Consider the following 19809-nt stretch of genomic DNA (forward strand, 5'->3'; position numbering starts at 1 on the left):
AAGGCACCAGGAAGTCCCTGGCCTGGGCTGGAAAGCAGTCACAGGGCTGCAGAAGAGGAAGGAGGGAGGCACCCAGGCTGGCAGGGCACCACGTATTGAGCCTGCTGAAGAGAAGGTGTTATGAGAGACAAGGATGTAAAAGCACGCAAGTCCATGGCACTGCAACACTCCCACTCAAAAAGCCACGAGGGTCTCTCATGGCATCCCACTCAGCAGACAGACACTGCAGACTTAAGGACACCATTCTGCTTCTTCAGATATGGGGGGCGGAATCTTTGTCAGCCTCCAGCATGTTTCCACCCATCTCTGGGACAGAGTAGATTCCAGAGGAAGCATGGCTCAAGGCACAGGAGAGCAATGTCAAGATGGTTCCAGTCTGACTTCAGTTCTAACCTGCCCACCCGCTCAGGACAGCAGGGTAACAGCACCAGACAAGCACACAAGGACACAGAGTGGGACAGGCACCAGGGGAAACCACGGTGCTGGACATGGGCACCACAAGCATCAGAATCCACCTTCCCCGTACAACTAGGAGTCAGGTTCTGAGACCTCACCAGCTTGGGGGCTTCCATGAGGGTGGGTGCCATGTCACTTGTGTGGCTCTCAAGTGCCTCCCTGACAACAGCTGTGACACACTCACAGCATCCACACACTCCCAGCTCTCAGCATCTTACATTCCTGGCTCAGTCCTCATGACAGTCCCACAAGCTAAGTACCAGTAAGATCTGCACTTTGCAGATGAGGAAACTGAGGCATGGGAAGATGAAGTCACAGAGAAGAAAGGGAAGGGGGGGGAGGGACGAGGGACCAGGGACCAACCCTGGAGTGCTCCCTCTTTCCCCCTCAGCATGGCCCAGTCACCAAGAGGACAGGTCACCCACTCCATTCCCAGGCCCATCTGGGTGAGTGACAGAAGAGCCCACGCTTCCCGGTCCTCGCTCCCACGCCCCAGCCCTTGCAGACAGCCCAGCCCTTGCAAATGTCCCTAGCTAGTGTGGGGAAGCAGCAGAGGAAGATATTCGAGTGTCAAAGTGCCACAGGTTGGGCTGCGTGCACTCACCTGCACGGTGGAGATCTGGACAGGAGGGGCACTTGTGGGGGTGGCAGGGCGTGGCGCCATGGTGGTCTGCGGCTGAGCGTGGGCCTGTGCCTGCATCTGTGCGAGGGCCTGCTGCGGGATCATTAGCAACTGCCCGTTCTCGCTCCGCACGAGGACCATTCCTGGGGGACAAAGGAGACCTAGAGTGAGGGAATGCACCCGCCCAGAGTGCCAAGGCCCTGGTTCTGCCCAGAGACGCTGATGGCTGAAGAAGAAACATGGACACCGTCAATACCCAAATCTTGAACTCGAAACACACTTGCCATAAAGATGGGTCCAGGTGGAAAGCTGTGAAGGCTGTTTTAAAAGGTTATGGAATCAATAGTGCCTGAGGCCTCCTTTTACAAACAAATCAAGCAGGAAGGCCACGGAACGGCCACAGCCATCCACCACACTAGCTGTCCCACGCACCACCTCACACCAGCCCAGGCATCCCACACTTCACAGAGAGAGAAGCCTCCCTACCTCCACTTCCCGCTTGTGTCAGGGCCTTGCCTCCTCTCACGGCCACACAGCCGTGCTGGGTTGCTGCCTAGAGGGCACAATCCCCTCCACAGCCAGCACACCCAGAGTCTCCCCAGCCTGGTGTCTTGGGATGCCCAAACCCACCAGGGGAGAGTGTAGACTATCATATTCCTGGTGGGGATTCGTTTCTTTGGAGGCATGGGAAGGGTGGTCCCTGTGCTGACCTGGGACATCCACAAAACACAGGCATAGAGACAGGAAGCCGCCACAGGCCCTTCGTGGTTCTTGAGCAACATCATGGGAGAGCAATCCTACCAGCTAGGTCTGGCATTAACTTCAGCTTCAAAAAACAGCAACCAGTTAGATCATAAATTCCAATAGAACAGTAGCACAAGTGTCTAACTTTTACATTTAACATCCCACAACATGGGTAGGGATGGAACTGCGGGACCGTGAACACCACTCTCTCTCTGCATGAAGCCCAGCAGGTGACCCAGCCTGACACAGCCCACCTTGAGAGCGAGACTCGTGTGGCCGCCCACGTATGTGTGGGGATACCCACCGCCTTCTGCAGCCTCTCCTTCCTCCCCCTTCCAGGGTGAACTGCAAACAATGCTCTCAGAAGGAAAAAGTAGGGCCACTGACGCCCATGAGTCATCATGACGTGAACACTGGGCTTTCCTCCTCGGCTAGAGAAAGCCAGAGCACCCTCAGAAATTCCAGGAGAGTCTTTGAAGCTGCCAGCTCTGGCCCTTTCAAAACCCATCATGTTACCAGGAATGACGGCGACGCCTTTCTCCGGGCTCAAGTCTAAAATTCTTGATCAAAAAAAGCCACACCGATGCCCATTAAGAAAGCTTCTCTCCAAAACATTCCCTTAAAAATAAACCATACTGAAATCAAACAAAAGCCAAAACCCAGCTGCGGCAAATAACTCACTCTGCTGAAATCCCCCAAGCCCAGCAGCCTGTGAGTGAGGTGATTAAAAAAGGCCCCTAGGGCTCAGTCACCAATTGATGCCCCTGGCTCGGGCAAGGTTTGGACAATGTGAAAGCCACATGGCCAGAGCCAGTGTGAGTCCTGAGAGAGGGTGTGACTGTCCCCCCAAGGACGCACTGAGGTCCCAGAACAGGATACTCAGTGAACACCTCTTGAGATCATGTTCTCAAACCTGCCTGGCCACTGGCTCACCTGCCCAGGACACTCACACCTCCTTAGAGTCTGAGAAGCCATTAAGCAGGCTCCAGGCAGACAGCGTGGAAAGGCAGGACCCAACAGACATGGTGCCTATGGCTTAGGGCACCAATGCCAAGTCTGCTCATCTGGCAATTCATCACCAGACTTTAATTATCAGAAGCATTTTTGCTTTAAAAATTACATCTACAGCAGCAGTCGCTGGGCACTACTAGGGGAAGGAGGGAGAAGGAAGGGGACATGGGACAACACCAAGGTACCTGATCCACTACTGGGGGAGTGAGGACCAGTAAGATGCCCAAACCTCACCTGCATGTAGCCTACTCATGTAGTTAATCCTCACTTATATCCCATATTCCTAGAATTAAAAAAAATTTTTTTAATTACATAAGGCTAAAATTCTAACAAAGTAAAAATGGTACTTTGGACATCACAAAAGCATAAGGAAACAGAAATCACTATGAAATGTGGCTGTATGAAATATGGAAGTGTCCCTGTAGGGGGGACCAGTGTCCCTATGAGAGGGGTGGATAGTGTCCCTGTAAGGGGGCAGTGTCCCTGTGGGGGAGGCAGTATCCCTGGGGGGGACAGCGTACCGGAGGGCGGTGGCCAGTGTCCTTGTGGGGGGTGACCATTGTCCCTGCGGGGTGGGGAGTGGCAAGTGTTCCTGGGGGGGGCAATGTCCCTGTTGGGGAGGAGCACTGTGCCTAGGTTTAGGGCAAAAGTTAGGGAAGCATCAAAAGTCCTGCCAAGAAGTGACTATGTGACATAAGCAGGTAACTTAACCTCTCCAGGCATTAAAAATATCTCCAACTGGGCATATAAATGGAAAAGTGAGGACATGACAGGTGGCCCTGAAATGAAAGCACATGGTCACCAAGCAGCCATCACCTACATCCCCTACCCAATGTGCAAACGCATGGCTGCCTCAGCCCAGCCCAAGCCCATTTCCATCAAGAGGTACAATTGGGCCCGCCCCAGGATTCCTCCTGCCCTCCCTCCCCCCACGCAATGTATCACAACCACTGTTTCTGAAAAAAGGCCAAGGCAGACACCCTGCGACAGGCTGAGGACACTCAAAATGCCACAGCTGCGTCCAACACCACATTTCAGAGATAACAAAAACAATACTGGGTCTCGTGAATTCTGGTTACAGTCACTCCTCCAAGCACACAAATAACCATGCAGCAACCATCCATGCAAAACAACACAACTCTGTCTCAAAGTGTGACTGTGAAGGGCACTAATTTAAGATAAAAGGTCATTAAAAGTAATTAAAGGCCTACATATGCATCGGCCCTCATCACAGTACATTCAGCAGGTGCAGGTTCAGCCATGTGGTCCCCGCCCTGCCTCACAACCTGGACACCAGGATCCACGTAGGGGCAGGGCCACTGAGGGGGGGATCTGTCGGAGATTCCCCCAAGAGACCCACCTACTACCCTGGGCGTGTCCCTTCAAGTGCATGGGGGCCAACGATGATGGAGATGGAGACGGGGTTCCACGAGACACAGGTGCGATGACTCTGCTCACCCAGCTCTCATTGTCAGGGAGAAAAAGGTCACACAGAAAGCAATAAACACAACTTCCCTTCCCAAGACCCTTCTGATTCCTCATCCACCCCAGGTAGCCCATTCCAAGTAATACAGCGCAGGTGGGGCATAGGCCCCAAAGGCAACTAGTAGTGAAGATCAGGACCCAGGACCCTGCCTCCTGACAGCACCATGGCCTGGCCACCTCCCACCCACATCCTCCCTGTCCCCAGGTCCCACAGCCCTGCCTACTGCCCTCTATCCTACCTTCCACCCTCCTGGAGCCCTGCTCCACGACCAGACCAGTGGAAAACCACAGCTAGTCATGCATACAAGAGATGACCACAACACATTGAGAGCCAGCAGACAGAAAACTCCAGAGCCTCCTTCCTCATAACCTGGATGTCTTCTCAGTATAGAAACAGGTGTTCTTTACAGAAAATGTGGCAAACACAGAAAAGGACAAAGACAGCAGAGACCCTCCGCCAGCTCCCTTCTCAGGTGAGCATGGCCAGCATGTCCCTCAGACCTCTCTCTCACAGGCACATGTGAGTGGTAGGTCTGACGAGGGATGACAGGCAAATCAGATCACTGCCGCCCTCCTGCCTGCGTCCCCCCCTTCCCACACCCATGTTCACAGCATCACATGCTCTTCAGAAACACATGTTTCAGAGGCTACATCCAAGTTCATCCAAAATGTGTTCATAATCTCCTCTAGTGATGATTTTGGCTATTTTCTATGCTTCACTATTGTGAAAACATAAGTTTTTTAATTTAAGTAAACAGTGTAAAACACTCTCCCAGTAGTCATAGCCACAGTTTGGAGCCAGGAACAGGGCACAAGCAGCAGGTGGGCAGAAGCCTCCCCAAGGGAGGGAGGCCAGGGTCTCCCCCAGGAGCCTTCCAAGCCCCACCTGCTGAGCTCAGAGTGCAACCACCATTCTCACGCGTGAATGCATCTTGCCCTCCCTACAGCTTGGAGCACAGGGGAAACTCATGTTCTCAACAACATTACAGTCTTTATGATTCCTCTCATCACTGACACTCTTCACTGTATTTTAAACCAAAACATAGAGCACCAAAGCTGCACTACAGACCAAACAGGTATTTCCATCCAGGAACCTCCACATGTAAGAAAACATTTCATGCGGCATCCACATGGTACTCTCGTGCTCTCAGGCACAGCCCTTGGCGGCTCCTCCCTGACCTTCTGATGCCCAGCCCTGGTTCCCTGGCCTGTGGACAGTCCTTCAAATGCTAAGGCTCCCAAGACTAGGAACACAGCCCACCCAGAGGAGTAAGGTCTGGGCTGCGATGACAGTGACCAGAACAGCAGCCTCCACAAGGCTGCCTAAGTGTGTGCCTGTCAACAAGTGCCACTTGGACTACACTGGGAGCCCGTGAGGACAGGAGGACAAGAGCAAAACTCTTCACAATGCAATCTGTGCAGACTGTACCTATCCTCAAAGCACTACATGTGATATTAATGCAGCCAGAATGTGGCAGGAGGGGGCCAAGCCAGCCACATAGCAGCAGGAGAGTTTCCCCTCCAAGAACCCAGACACACCTGTTGGCCCAGGCAGCAGCCTCACCGGAAGTACAAGAGCCTGTGGAAGCAGCCACTGGCCAGGGCTGGCTCAGCAGTCCTTCTCCGCCCACCCCACCTCAATCCCCACCCAGGTCCAGGGGCAGCAGACCCACAACAGAGTCAGGGTGACGCTAACACAGGACACACAGGAGCTGATTTAAATTACAGCCTAAGCATTGACTCTCATGACTGACTCTATGACCTACCTTTCTGCCTTGTAAATTATGAAAAATATACACTTCAGCCTGAAGCGCTGTATATGCAGAGATGCTGGAGGGGTGAGGACGTGTGGAGCTCTCCACCCTTGACCCTCCACACTGTGCGGAGAACAGACACACAGCTGCACTACCCGCCACCAGTGCTACCTTGGGAAGCAAAGCCTGCCTCTTCCATGAGGGTGGCAACAGGCAGCCCCAAATCCAGGTCCAGCCCCAGGTCTTACCACTTCAAGGGCAGGGAATCCAAGTCAACTTTCACGCACTCTGGACATGTGCCAAACCCTCTCCTCTGCGACACTGGGCAGATGTGACCAGCACCTCCCGTAGCCCTCCAGCCTGCACGCCCTGCACCATCTGTGGGATACTCACTCAGCGCCACCTCCAGCTCCCCAGTCCACATCTCCACGGCTCTGTCCTCTGTCCACTGAGTTTTGATTTTGTCAACCACATTTTAGAACCTTCTTTGCTTCATTTTCAGTCTGCCTGCTCTGAAGGCTCACACGTCATTCTTCTCGGTTCCAGAGTTCCCGTACTACAGCACTCGTGTGAAGGGTAGCTGTTTCTCCATATGGCCAGAAGAGTCATATTCACCTCTGCAAAACCCAGCCCATGGAGGACAGGCCCCTTGTGGATTCTCAAGGGGGCATTTCTCCCCTCTCGACATGCAGGACAGGCTGGGAGGACCCTCTCTTCTCCCCGTGCCAGTGGTGGGCTGTGTGATCCTGAGGGTCCCTCAGCACCAGCTCTCTGGCCCACCTGGTGTGAGACCACAAGTATCAAGGACATGGAGATGGGCACCTGGCGCTACCACCTGGCACTGCCACCACACTCAGCTCCCTCAATTCCCAAAGGCTCAAGGTCCTGCCTTAGCTACTGTCCAGCTCCATTTCTGAGCCCTGCAGGTTCCCCACAGCTGCCAGCGTACAAGCAAGGACGCTGGGAAGCTCAATTCATCATTTAAAAGAACAATCATGCCATTTCCCAGCCTCTCAGGGTGTTTGGTAGCAGGAAAGTTTTAAGGATGTCTGGTCCCAGGAAAGTTTTCAGGATATCTGGTCCCAACTCATGTCAGAGTCACGATTTGAGAATGGCCCCACTCAACACAGGCAGACTGCCAGCACTCATAAGCCACCTGAAGAAGGTCCCAACACCAACGCAGAAACCAACCAATGAGCTGAAACCAATAAGTAAGAACCCTCTTCTAAGTTGCAAAGAATATCCACTGTGACAGCCAAAATGAAAAGGCACAGAACAGCAGATGACAGAGCTGAGGCCTTCTCCCAGAAAACATCCAGGAAAGATGAAAGGAAAGGAAAGAAAACTCAGGAGGAGAACACATTCCTCCTGCCGCGTCGCAGATGAAGGACTGGTTCCCCGATGAGGGCTCGGACCAGCATCCAACAGAGTGATCAGAAGTTAAACTTCTGGAGAGAAGAAGAAACTATAGTCACTTCTGGGAAGAAAAATAGATCATTCCAAGCAAGGAGGGGCCCACTCAGCAGCCCTCCGGAGCCCCGTGAAAACAGGGAGACGGCGGGTTAGAAACGGGGAGACAGTGGGCAGGGCCTTCCGAGTCCTGCGAGAAACACCTCCTACCTGGAGCTTAGCACCAGCCCAACCATCAACCAGGGTCAACCAGGTGTTTCACACACACAGGTCTCAGGAAGGTCCCTTCGGCAGGTAGGGAAAATCCACCAAGACAAGGGACAAGTAAAGAAAACAAAGTCAGACAGGAGACACAGAATGGAGTCAAGGGAATAAGGGCAGCTCCAGGGTGAGGCAGCCCCCCTCAACACAGGCAGGAGGATGGGCAAGGTGGCACACGAGGCCCATGGGGGCCCAGGGGTCAGCCCCCACCTGCAGGGTTCCAAGGCTCGCTGCAGAGTGCTCAGTGGGCAGACCCCGCTGCCTGGACTGGGAGGCAGGAGAGTCAGCACACCATGGGTCTCAGCTCAGCCAGGTGTTGCAGCCAAGGACCATGCACATGAGTGTAGCCAGGGGCTGGGCCGCAGTCTGTGGAGTGGTGGGATCACTGGGGCAGCCTTGCCAGAGACCTCAGGAAGCGGCCCTGCAGGAACAGCCATGTGAATGCATATTTCCAGGGGTCACCTCTGATAAGCAGTAAGTGGAGGTGGGCCAGCAGAGTTTGTTTCTCATTAAAACCTCTGCCCTTTAAATTAGGTATATGGCTGAAGTTTAAAACTTTTGAAAACTTTGAATGTTGAAAAAAGAAAGCCCGCACCCCCAGAAGGCAACCAAGAGGCATGGCTGTGCCATGTATGCTCTACTAACGTGCCCTTCGGGGGGTGAGACTGCTATGGACACAGGAGGGCTGCCCAGGCACAGTGGGCCCTGCTGGCCTCTGAAGGTCTTGGAGGGGCAGTCCACACAGCTGTCAACACACAAACAGGGACACTCCAGGACAGTCCCTCCATGTCCTGAGAATACACATGTAAGAGAATCTGCCTCTTCTCTTCCCAGTTGTATTTCTAAAGATTTCACAAAAGCATCCACAGTGTGGAGACCTGTGCAGTTTAAGAGGTAGGACCAAAATGGCCTCTGACCAGGAGAACCTGGGAGGAAGGGGACACAGTTGGCACCCCGCCCCCTCACCTTCCCCACCCCTCACCAGAGTCAGGTACATGGAGGGGAGGGAAGGGTCAGGAGCTGACACAGCTCAGCAGCCCCACTGAGATGCCCAGAAGACACAAGCTGAGACACCAGCAGGTAGTAATGTCCCCAGCAAGTAGGAACGTGGTCCTCTGTGAAGAAGTTGCCAAAAGGGCCAAAGAAATAGCAACTCCTCGGGTGGAAGGGGCAGACAGGAGTCTGCCAAAGTCTGATTCCCCTCTGCAACCAAACACTTGAAACACTCCTGCACTGCGAGCTGGGACAGCCAGCAAGCAGAGCACACAGGATGATGGGTACATGTGGTGATGGCCCCAGGTGCGAGAAAGTCTCTCCAGAGCCTCGCACTCTTATCTCCTAAAGATGCTATTTCTCTCCTGAAGTGGGCACCTGTGTTTAATGGTACACACAGGGCACCTTTCTTTCAAAGCCAATTTACCACTAAGTCAAGTGGCTCTTCCATCATCAGAGGGGGTGGCAACACCAAACTCAAAGCAAGGACATGCCAGAAAGTGCACTGCCCAAGTGCTGGGGGCGCCAATGCCACTGCACGCTGCACATTCAGCTGAAGACAAAGGTTCTGACGCAACTCATGGCCCAACACATCTCAAATAGGATGGTGAAATCATGAACCTAGATTCACCCAACATACACTGAGAACTCCAAGACACTGAAGAAAACAGACAACCTGAACCAAGGAAGGGACATACTGTGATCACAGTCAGGTCACCCAACACAGGTAAGACATCAGCTCTTCCCAAACAGTGTAATCCCAAAGTCCTAGCAATTTCTGTACAGAAATCAATGAGCTGATTCTAAACTTCACACAGAAACACATAGATTCTAGCGTAACCAACACACTAGGAGAACAGGTAGAGTTGACACGTGCTGATTTCAAGATGCATTAGAAAGCAGCGGCATGCAGACAGGCACAGTGCTGACACAAAGTTCAACACATTGAGGCAGCAGTGCAGAGTCGAGAGACAGTCCACCCCTATAGGCAAAGGCGTCCGTGGGGAAGGGACTGTCTTCCCAACAAATGCGGACAAAAACTCAGGACAGTCCCTTGCACAATTTATCAGCATCATCTCAAAACGGGTCCAGACCCAACTGCAAAACCTAAAACTCTAAAACTTCCAGAAGAAAACATAAGAGAACATCTCTGTGGCCTCAGGTTAGACAAATTCTAGATACAACACAAGAAGCACAATCCACAAAAGAAAAAATGGATATATGGGACTTCATCCACATTTAAAACTTCTGCCTTTCTTTTTTTTTTGAGTTGGAGTCTCACTCTGTCGCCCAGATTGGAGTGCAGTGGCCACTCCCGGACACCGCAGCCTTGACCTGCTGGGCTCCGGCGATCCTTCCGCCTCAGTCTTCCGAGTAGTTGGAATTACAGGCATGCGCTACCACGCCCGGCTGATTTTTTGATTTATTGTACAGATGAGGTCTCGCTGCCCAGGCGGGTCTTGAACCTGCGGGCTCAGGCAATCCACTCACCTCAGCCTCCCAAAGGCGTGAGATTACAGGCTGAGCCTCCGAGCCCGGCTAACTTCTGCTTTTCAAAAGACTGCTACAGGAACAAGAAGACAAGTCACAAGTAGAAAAATGCTGGGGAAGGTAGATATCTGGGAAGGGACTTGTATTCAGAATTCCAAAACTCAAGAAGGAAATAAACATCCAACCCAAGAAGTGGGCAAGAGATTTGAACAGCTACTTCACCAAAGAAGATACAGACAAAAAAAGGACATGAAAAGATGCTCAACGCCATCAGTCATGAGGGAAACGCAAATGAAGTCCTAGCGCTACACTACCACACACACACTAAAATGGCTATAAGTGAAAAGGACAAGTGCTAGCCAGGCTGTGGAGGGCCGCGGCGCTCGTGCTGCTGGAGAAAACTTCTTTGCAAACAGGTCTGCAGGTTCTTAAGAAGTCTAACACACTCCTAGCAGAGGAACCTGCCACTCCTCTCCAGGCCAAAAAGAAAGTACATAGCATACAAAGACCTGAACACAAGTTATCAAAGCAGTTTTATCTGTGACAGCCAAAAACTAGAAACAGCCCCAGGTAGGCCAACAGATGAAGAATAATGACCATCCCCGTGCCAAGGGAAGAGTTCAGGGGGACAGGATGAACCACTGACCGCGCACACCATGGACGGATCTCAAATACTATGCCAAGTACAAGAAACCAGGCAGAGAGCACATGCTATACCACTGCATTTACATACAATTCTAGGACATACAAACTCACCCTTCCTGCCAGAAAGCAGGCCAGACAAGTGGTGTGGAAGGGAAGGGAAGAAGGGCTAAAGAAGACAGCAGGACTTGCCTGGATGGCAGTGCTCACTGTCCGGATCGTGGTGCTGTTTCAGGGTGTACACATGTCAAAATTTACCAACCTGTCGCTTTAAACATGCTCAGTTTACTGCATGTAAATTACACCTCAATAAAACTCTTTAAGCACACGCACAGAACTCTTAGAATGCAAGAAAAGGGTACCTCAACTCTAAAAATAACAGAAAGCACCGTTTTAATTAACATCTTCCCACCATCCTCTCTGAGTGAAAATAGCCACCCGGTTCCCACCAAGGCATGGCCTGCTCCTGGACAGCCCAGCACCACAGGAACACTAGGAGTCACCCAAGAGTTGCACTCACACTCCATTCACCACAATGTGCAAAAAACGGGCCACGTCCAGAGAGCTCTACTCCAGGCTGACCTCATGTGTGACACAGGGACAGTGCGCTGCCAATGGCCACATCCAGCAATCACACCATCCATGCAGTTTGTTTGGGGTTATGTTTGTTCGTCTTTTGAGATGGAGTCCCACTCTGTCGCCCAGGCTGGAGTGCAATGACATAATCAATGCAACAGCAGCCTCAACTTACTGAACTCAGGTGATCCCTCTGCCTCTGCCTTCCAAGTAGCTAGAACTACAGTCATGAGTCACCTCGCAGGGCTTTTTTTATTTATTATAGAGACGAGATCTTGCTATATGGCTCATGCTGGTCTCGAACCCCTGAGCTCAGGCAATCCTCTCGCCTCTACCTCCCAAAGTGCCAGATTATAGGCGTGAGCCACTGCGCTCGGCCAAGCAGCCTTTTGAACAGAGTATCTTATTCGTTGCTCTGACCTTGATAAAACAGCTGCAGGTAGGTCCTCAGAGCTCCCAACATCAGAACGAAACTGTATGTCTAAGTCTCCAAAGACTAACACAAAACTAGCTAGAGGATCTAGCTAGAGGGATCCCTGAAATACCCAGAAGAAGTAGGCACAGTCTGCACAGCAGTCACGCAGCACCAACCAGGAAGGCCCCAGCACCCATGACCGCCACAGGCAGGCAGCTAAGGCTGAGTGGCTTCCCATGCTCTCAGAGGAAATAGCGGGCCTCCGTGACCCCGGTTACTGACCCACACAGGTCTTGGCTGCACGTGGGTGGGCTGCTGGGCCCCACGCTCCCTACCCCCATCTTCCCATTCCCACAGTCTTCCCTGGGCTTTGACTCTGGGGCTCACCCTTTGGCCCTCAGGTGGTCTACACAACAGGTAGCCCAACACTGTCCCCACACCACTTGGCACAATTTCACAACCATGTGGTGGCTGACCAAAGAGCAAAGTGAAATGCCAACTCCTGGAGAACTTGACTAATGAGTCTTTTTGCTCCTTAATTTCCCTGTGACTCAACAGGAACACTGACCCTTGGCGTTTGTGTACAAAAGAGGCACATACAAATCAACACAGCAGGAAACAGCAGCAACACTTGAAAACCTGAATCTACAAATGCACTGTGAAGTGCAGAGTCTGCTTTCCCCATGTGGACTTCGGGCCACACACAAGCCCAACTTGGAGCAAAGTTCCAGAAGAACCAGCCACGTGCACTCTCAAGAGCCAGCAGCATTGACCAAGAGCACAAAGGAAAATCCAAGGAAGATGCTGAGGCTGAAGACCCACCCTGGACAACCTCCACTGTCCTCAGAACCGGCCTCCACATCCTTCCCCCTCACACCCCACCTTGATACATCCCCAGACTTGACAGCTGTTCCCAGACGCTGACGCCTGCCTGGTCCCTCAGTAGGCACCACTCAGTCCTGATAACCATCCTCTACCCTGGCTGCGTCTCCCTCTCTGTTCTACCCAGGGACTCCTCTGCAGTCCTCAACTCCTATCTAAATGCAAGACCTCCATCACCAACCTGCCTCCTCCCAGCCAGTGGGAGGACTAAGTTTTGGCCTCCTGTCTCACAAACACCCACCAGCCCCTGAGCCGCATGTGCCAAGGTCCAGGGACATCCTCAATCCCCTCAGACCCTCACTCTCCACACCCCACTGTCATCATGACCATTCCTGCTAACAGCCTTACAACCTCAGCTCCAACTTCAACACGACCACCCTAGCCTAAACCATCATCTCTTAGCCTGAGCTAAGACAAGGAGCTCAGATATTTCCAAACCTCCTACTAAAGATCTGTGGGTAGCGTACCACAGACTAGGAGAGGGCCATCCTCCCTACCCAAGCCCCTAGGGAAGTCCCACTGTCTCTGCAGCCACAGTGTCCCAGGACACAGCCAGATTCCTCAACCCACCACAAGGCCTGGAACTTGCCTGGCGCAAACCCACGTGGCTCAGGGCCCCTTCCAGGACACCCAGTCAGCACACCTTCGAGACCTCCCCCACATGCCCAAAGCGGCAGCTCTATAACCATGTTATCACTTCCCCTCTCAGTATAAGCCCCTGGGTACAGGGACTGAAACTCTAAGTGTACATAAAGAACTCCACAGATGCACATGTGCCCCATGCTACCTAGGCCTGTCCCTTTCCTACCCGTACTCCAAGTCCTCAAGTCTGCAAGCCTCCTTTCGGCCATAACTCTCATTGCTGGGCTGTGGCTTATCTCTCTGTATCTTCAGAGTAGGACACCATGAGCTTGGCAAATAATTAATTTTCTACACTGGTTTAGTAAAAAAATATTCACTTCACCTTTATAAACATCTAATCATGTATTCATTCACCAACGTTTATCAAACGCTGACGACTGCCCAGCGCTGGGCTCATGATGTGGGTGCAAAAGGTATGACCTGTATTACCTGGTCAGCGAGAAGGAAAGAAACAGTGATCAAGAAATAACCCCCCCACCCCCGCCAGCCCCTCACTCCCTCTCCATTCCTGGCTGGGTGGGTTTCCCCCTGTATGAAGAGGCGGCTGAGGCTGTGATGTTAGCAGTCCCTGCTTGCGTGTGCAACCGGTCTGCTGGGCAAGAACCGGTCACTCTGCATGGCACCTTCCTGGTTGTAAACCAGCCGGCAGAGTTCTGAGCCATCTGTCTGCTCAAAGCCACCTCTCCAAGGTACAGAACTTCCTTCGGCTCTGCAGCTGGGGATCCCTGAGCCACCACCAGGTCCTGGACACCCTGGACCAGCAACTGCTCTGGGCTGACAGAGCTGCCAGAGCTGCTAAGTGGGAGGAATTGTCAAGGCCAGAGCCACCCCACACAGAAGTTCTGGCATTCCTTCCTGCCAGGGCTTCTGTGGGCCCAAATGTATTCCCCCAAATGTTAGCTCCTTAAGTTCTCTTTATGTATACATTAACTTTAAATGGGTAAAACACTTTGGGAAGATTACTTTAGAAAGTTACAGCTGATCCTTGAACAACATGGCGTTCAACTTCCAGGGTCCTCCAGGCAAGGATCACAAAGACAGTATTCACAGGATGCAAACCTGTGTACACGAGGGCTGGCTGTGCACAGGCTTGGGAGCCATAGGGAACTTACACATGCGCCAGTGGTCCTGGGACCCAAGAACGAGGGACGACCAGCGTGGTATAATCCCTTTAAGAAATGACTAACAGGCGGGACTCAGTGGCTCAGCCTGTAATCCCAGCACTTTGGGAGGCCCAGGCAAGTGGATTGCCTGATCCCATGGGTTTGGAACCAGCCCGAACAACTTGGTGAGACCTTGTTTCTACAATAAATAAAAAATTATCCAGGCATTGTGGCATGCGCCTGTAGTTCCAGCTACTTGGAAGACTGAGGCGGAAGGATCACCAGAGCCCACGAGGTCGACGCTGGGGCGGCCTTTAGTGTGCCAATGTACACCAGACTGGGTGACAGAGTGAGACTCAACTCCAAAAAAAATTTTAAAAGGGACTAATGCATCTGTGCACATGAACAGATATGGGATGTGTGTGCGTAGTGCTTCCTTAAGCCAGCTCATGCAGGGAGCAGAGCCCTGATGCAAACTGCAGCCTGCAGCTGCTCCTTGGAAGCTAAGGGATCGGCTTTGAGACGTGGTTTCGACTGTGCCCCACCTGATCTCCTTCCCCACAGTGAGCTACGTATTCCAGAACCTGAGGCTGTATAGCACACTGCCTAAAGATCCCACAGAGTGAACAGACACAGGCTCGCCACCTGCAAATACCACCCGTGTCAGTTTCAGGTTAAAATCGCAATGCTTAGAACTGAGGCGCCTGCAACTCTAGGGAAGGAGAACATAGGTGCCCACTGGACACATCTTTTCTTTAAGTCTGAGACTCTGCAAAATAAAACTCAGAGGCAGGGACTACCTTGCCATCTGAAAATGCAAATTTGGGTGAAGGGATATCAGCATGAGGGGCAACAAGGTAACAGGTGCACTTCCAGAAAACTGTGACACATAAGTCCTGCTAGGGGCCTCTGCTGCCTTTGTGGCCCCAGGGACCAGCACATTCCCAGCCATCCACTCCCTCCACCCAGGGCCACCACTGGACAGGGAGATGTGTAAGACATGGCTCCTGGCCTCCAGGAACTGAGAGTCTAGCAAAGAACATATGTGTGAACAGATGAACTGCAGGGGCCAAGGCCAGCCTTGGAGCTGGACAACAGGGAAGAGGCACAGGCATGGCTGTGAAGGACAGGCACACACTCCGGTGCTGGGTGGCAGGTGAGTCGCGTGATAGGCCAGAGCCTCGAGAGAAGCATGGTGCCACATGAGCAAGGAGAGGGTACGGGGGCCAGCAGAGGCACTGGACCACACCAGGGAGTGGAGTACCAGGTGGGAACACAAGGAGCCCGCCAGGAAGCTGGGCCCAGATCAGGGCAGGCCTCTCTCAAAGCTTCCGGCCTCCTGGATGGGGCAGATGCAGTGAGCATCATTAACATCAGACTCCGTGTCCCCAAAACTAGAGCCCACAACTGTCCATGTAAAAGTATAACACCACCTCAGGCTTGCTTTCGTGTGTAAGCAGGCACACAGTTTAAAACAGCCCTCCCTGTAATCCCGCACCTTGGGAGGCTGAGGTGGGTAGATTGCCTGAGCCCGTGGGTTCACAACCCGCCTGGGCAACTTGGTGAGAACTCATCTCTACAAGAAATAAAAAATTAGCCGGGCGTGGTAGCATGCGCCTGTAGTTCCGGCTACTTGGAAGGCTGAGGCGGAAGGATCACCGGAACCCAGCACGTCAAGGCTGCGGTGGCCAGGAGCGGCCACTGCACTCCAGTCTGGGCGACAGAGTGAGACTCCAACTAAAAAAAAAAAACAAACAAACAACAGCCCTAAGATGACTTTCCAGTCAGTTGATAACAGTAGGTAGTAAGTCTCCCCTTGCCCAGCAATGTCTGTCTTGGCTTTTTCTTATACCTGCAGACTTTGCCACTCACCCCTTCTACAGCCTGTAGGGCATTGGTGCACATTTTAGACCAACTCGAGTGTGTGTGGGTATAGGCTAGAGAATTGGAGAGTGGTCTTTCCTTACTTTATTTGCTTCAATACAGGCTGAAATCTTCCAAAAAACATGTTTAAGGTAGTAATTTTTGAAAACAAAATTTTGCCCAAAAACTTTACTAAGTTGACAGTTACCATATTGTCTTATTTACTTTTAAAATTAGCCAAAACAAGTGTCATGTGATTCACAAAAGCAACACCAAGGGTCACACAGCCTGGACAGGCAACCTCACCGCCGACACTTATTCAGTGCTCAGTGCTCCAGCTCTCTGGTCCCTATACCGTCTCAATATTCATTTGCCAATTTCACCTGCGCTTCCTGAAATGTCTATGCACAATGTACAACAAACAGGAAGTGATTCGCAGTCAGCCTCAGGCAGGTTTTTCTCCAGTCTTAGCGGACCACTTCTGATGCAAGCATCTGCCTGCATGAAACCTTCCCATGCGTCCTCAGCAAATCCTGGTTTCTCATTTTCTCACATCTCCAACATCTCTGGTCCCTCATTCCAGGATCCCGGATCCGAGGGGGATCCAAAGCCAAGGCAGCGGAGCTGCTTCAGGCTGGGTCCCACAGCCCTCTCCCTCCCCAGTACCACATATCTCGGGCCCAGAGTGCACAGATCAGTCTGCGCTTGGGCAGTTCCACTGACAGTGATGAATGCCTGGTAAGGGCTCATCAGGATACAGTAGTCTCAATTCTACCTCCAAGAGTCTAAAAACTCTGCACTAAGAGACCTTTAGTTTGCACAATGTTAACATGCACTCTTTCATTTGCAGGTTTTGAATCTCATGCAATGACACTTTGGGCATTCCCTTCACCCTGACTGCCGGAAGCTCACCAGAGTGCAGCGGCACCCCCAAGCAATGGAACAGAGCCCCGGGTAAGTATGTCTTACTCCTTCACTCTCCTTTTCCCCTGACTTTCTCATTAACTGTATCTTCTTGGACTATGAATGTTTTTCTTATTCATCTTAAGTTCCTACTCCAGTAGGCACACGTATAACAAAATCTGCAAGCAAATGCTCCCACCAAAACCTCAGGAAGGCAGCTAGGCGCAGGATGCACTGTTACCGGGGAAGCAAGTGCTGACAGCAGCCTCTGCGCGGGATTCGCAGGAAGGGTCCCACTGAATCGCTCTGGAACAGGGCAGGTGACTCAGCAAATGCCAAGATCCAAGGCTAGGCACAGTGGCTCATACCTGTAATCCAAGCACTTTGAGAGGCCAAGGTAGGAGGATTGCTTGAGCCCAGAAGTCAGAGACCAGCTTAGGGAACATAGTGAGACCTCATCACTACAAAAAATGTTTTTAAATTAGCCATCTGTAGTATCGGCTACTCAGGAGGCTGAGATGGGAGGATTACTTGAGCCCAGGAGTTCACACCTGCAGTAAACTATGATCATGCCACTGCACTCCAGCGTGAGTGACAAAGACCCTGTCTCAGAAAAAAAGAGAAAAGACAATCTAGACACAGAATGCACAGGATGCCCCTGTACAAAAGTTCCGAACTTTTTTCACAACCAATAAGCAAAGAGAGAAGACCTCTCCTTTACTGGTTACCCACACAACACTGTTCTCCAAGCTCCCGCTTTCTATTCCTCCTTCTAAAGCTAGTCATGTCTCAGTTCATCCTGAAATGGTCTTCTGTTATTTAAGACAACATATCTGGATATGTTTTATCTGCCAACTTCAACAAAGAAAGAAGGCTGATTATGTCACCGTTTGGATGTTGCTTCCAAGCCAGTCGCTGGTCTGGTCATCTGCAGCCCACTGGCTCTGATTCTCTGCAGGGACACGGACCCTGGCTCAGACGCCAACCACCTCCACACTACACCTGGTCCCTGAGCTACTCCCACTCGGCAACTCCTGCATCCCCTGATGGGCCAGGACACAGGACTTTTCTCATCTAAAATCTACAGGCTTATCTAGATGGCCACAAACATCTCTCCCCTTCCAACAATTAACTGTTTTTTAAGGTGGCTCCATCAAAGAGACTGAACAAGGGGGACCAATCCAAGTGTCCAAGGCAAGAATAGCTCAAGGTGCCATAGACAGTGCCTGTCTGGCAGCAGAGAATGCCTGCGGGGGGTGCCCACCAGGGCCTCGGCTCTCAGCGTGAACACACATCTCTAACACTGAATGCCAAGGGTTCTGCATGTCTCAAATGGTTCTAAGCAAAGCTAACCCTTTGCACAATGTCAAGGAAACTGAGGTCAGCTGGCAGATAACATGCACCTGAAATGACTTCCAGCAAAACTTCAGTCTCTAGAACTCAGCTGCAGGTGGCCTCACTCATTAGAACAGCTGGAGGAAGAAACAAAGAGGGCTCTGCCGCCGCCCGCACTCACAAAGCCCCCGCTGAGTGCCAGCACCACACCAGAAGCCAGATCACAGACCCCACACACCCTCCTGGAGCTTCCAATCAATGCTACTGCTTAGACCTCACGATGAATCGCATAGCCTTGATCAGTGCTAGGTAGGAGAGATCAGCCCTCTGAGAGTGAACCTTCTTGACCTCATCTGGGGCCCAGACTGGTTTTCCTAAGGAAGCAACTTGGAAACGACAGGAAAGGAGAATGGGAGGAGGCTGTCCAGAGGGGGTGAGAATAGGCAGGCAAAGACAGCTGCAAGCGCACACTGAGGGGGTAATCTGGATAGGGCGGGGGGGCCAGAGAGCTGAGGTTCATCTTCAGAAGAGCCTGAGGCAGTGGAGGGCAGTCACGCAGCCACCCAGCAGGGTGGAGCACTGCAACATGGCCTCAGCTCCCAGCAGACAGCTCCGGTGCTCTCCATGAGGCAAAGGGGAGCTGCGGCCAGGAGGGGGTACAGCAGGAACCAGAGGACAAGGAAGCCAGGGAGGTAGAAGAACAAAGAAGCTAGCAAGGAAACTGCTGGATTTTAAACAATGGGAAGGCATTTGGTCAAATCCAGCATCCACTTGTGACAAGCAAATACCCCTGCCCCCAAAAAAGCAAACAAAAAATAACTTGAGAAAATTAGGAACTCTCTTAGCTTGATGAAAGAAATCTATGAAGACATCTGTTGCAACTATCACTTCAATGGCAAATCCTAGAAGCATTTTCTTTACAATCAGAAACAATTCAAAGCTGCCAGTCATCACCTAATCTATTCAACACTGCACCAGAGACCCCAGAGAGCCCAATAAGCCAGAGGCTGGGTGGGGAGTGAGGAGCAAGATGTGGATGAAATGACACTGTCATTTATTGCACACAACAGGATTCTCTATGTATAATGCTCAAGAACTTGCACACACGTTTAACTAAACAGTCTGATTAAGAGTGCTGGAATAGCCGGGCTTCGTGGCTCAGCCTATAATCCCGCACCTTTGGGAGGCTGAGGTGAGTGGATTGCCTAAGCCCGCGGGTTC

At 51.9% G+C, this 19809-nt stretch overlaps 1 protein-coding gene across 1 annotated transcript in view; it reads right to left on the reverse strand.

Moving 5' to 3' along the window:
- Nucleotides 1-19809, reverse strand: part of TAF4 (TATA-box binding protein associated factor 4) — an 82940-nt gene that overhangs the window by 38376 nt on the left and 24755 nt on the right. Inside the window, exon 2 of the mRNA XM_008064958.2 lies at nt 1061-1221. Coding sequence (XP_008063149.2) covers nt 1061-1219 — 159 coding nt within the window. The 5' untranslated portion in view covers nt 1220-1221. The remainder of the gene's footprint in view (nt 1-1060; nt 1222-19809) is intronic.

This window comes from Carlito syrichta, unplaced genomic scaffold (genome assembly GCF_000164805.1).
Source record: "Carlito syrichta isolate Samal-C Ts95f unplaced genomic scaffold, Tarsius_syrichta-2.0.1 Scaffold102037, whole genome shotgun sequence".
Classification (NCBI taxonomy): Eukaryota; Metazoa; Chordata; class Mammalia; order Primates; family Tarsiidae; genus Carlito; species Carlito syrichta.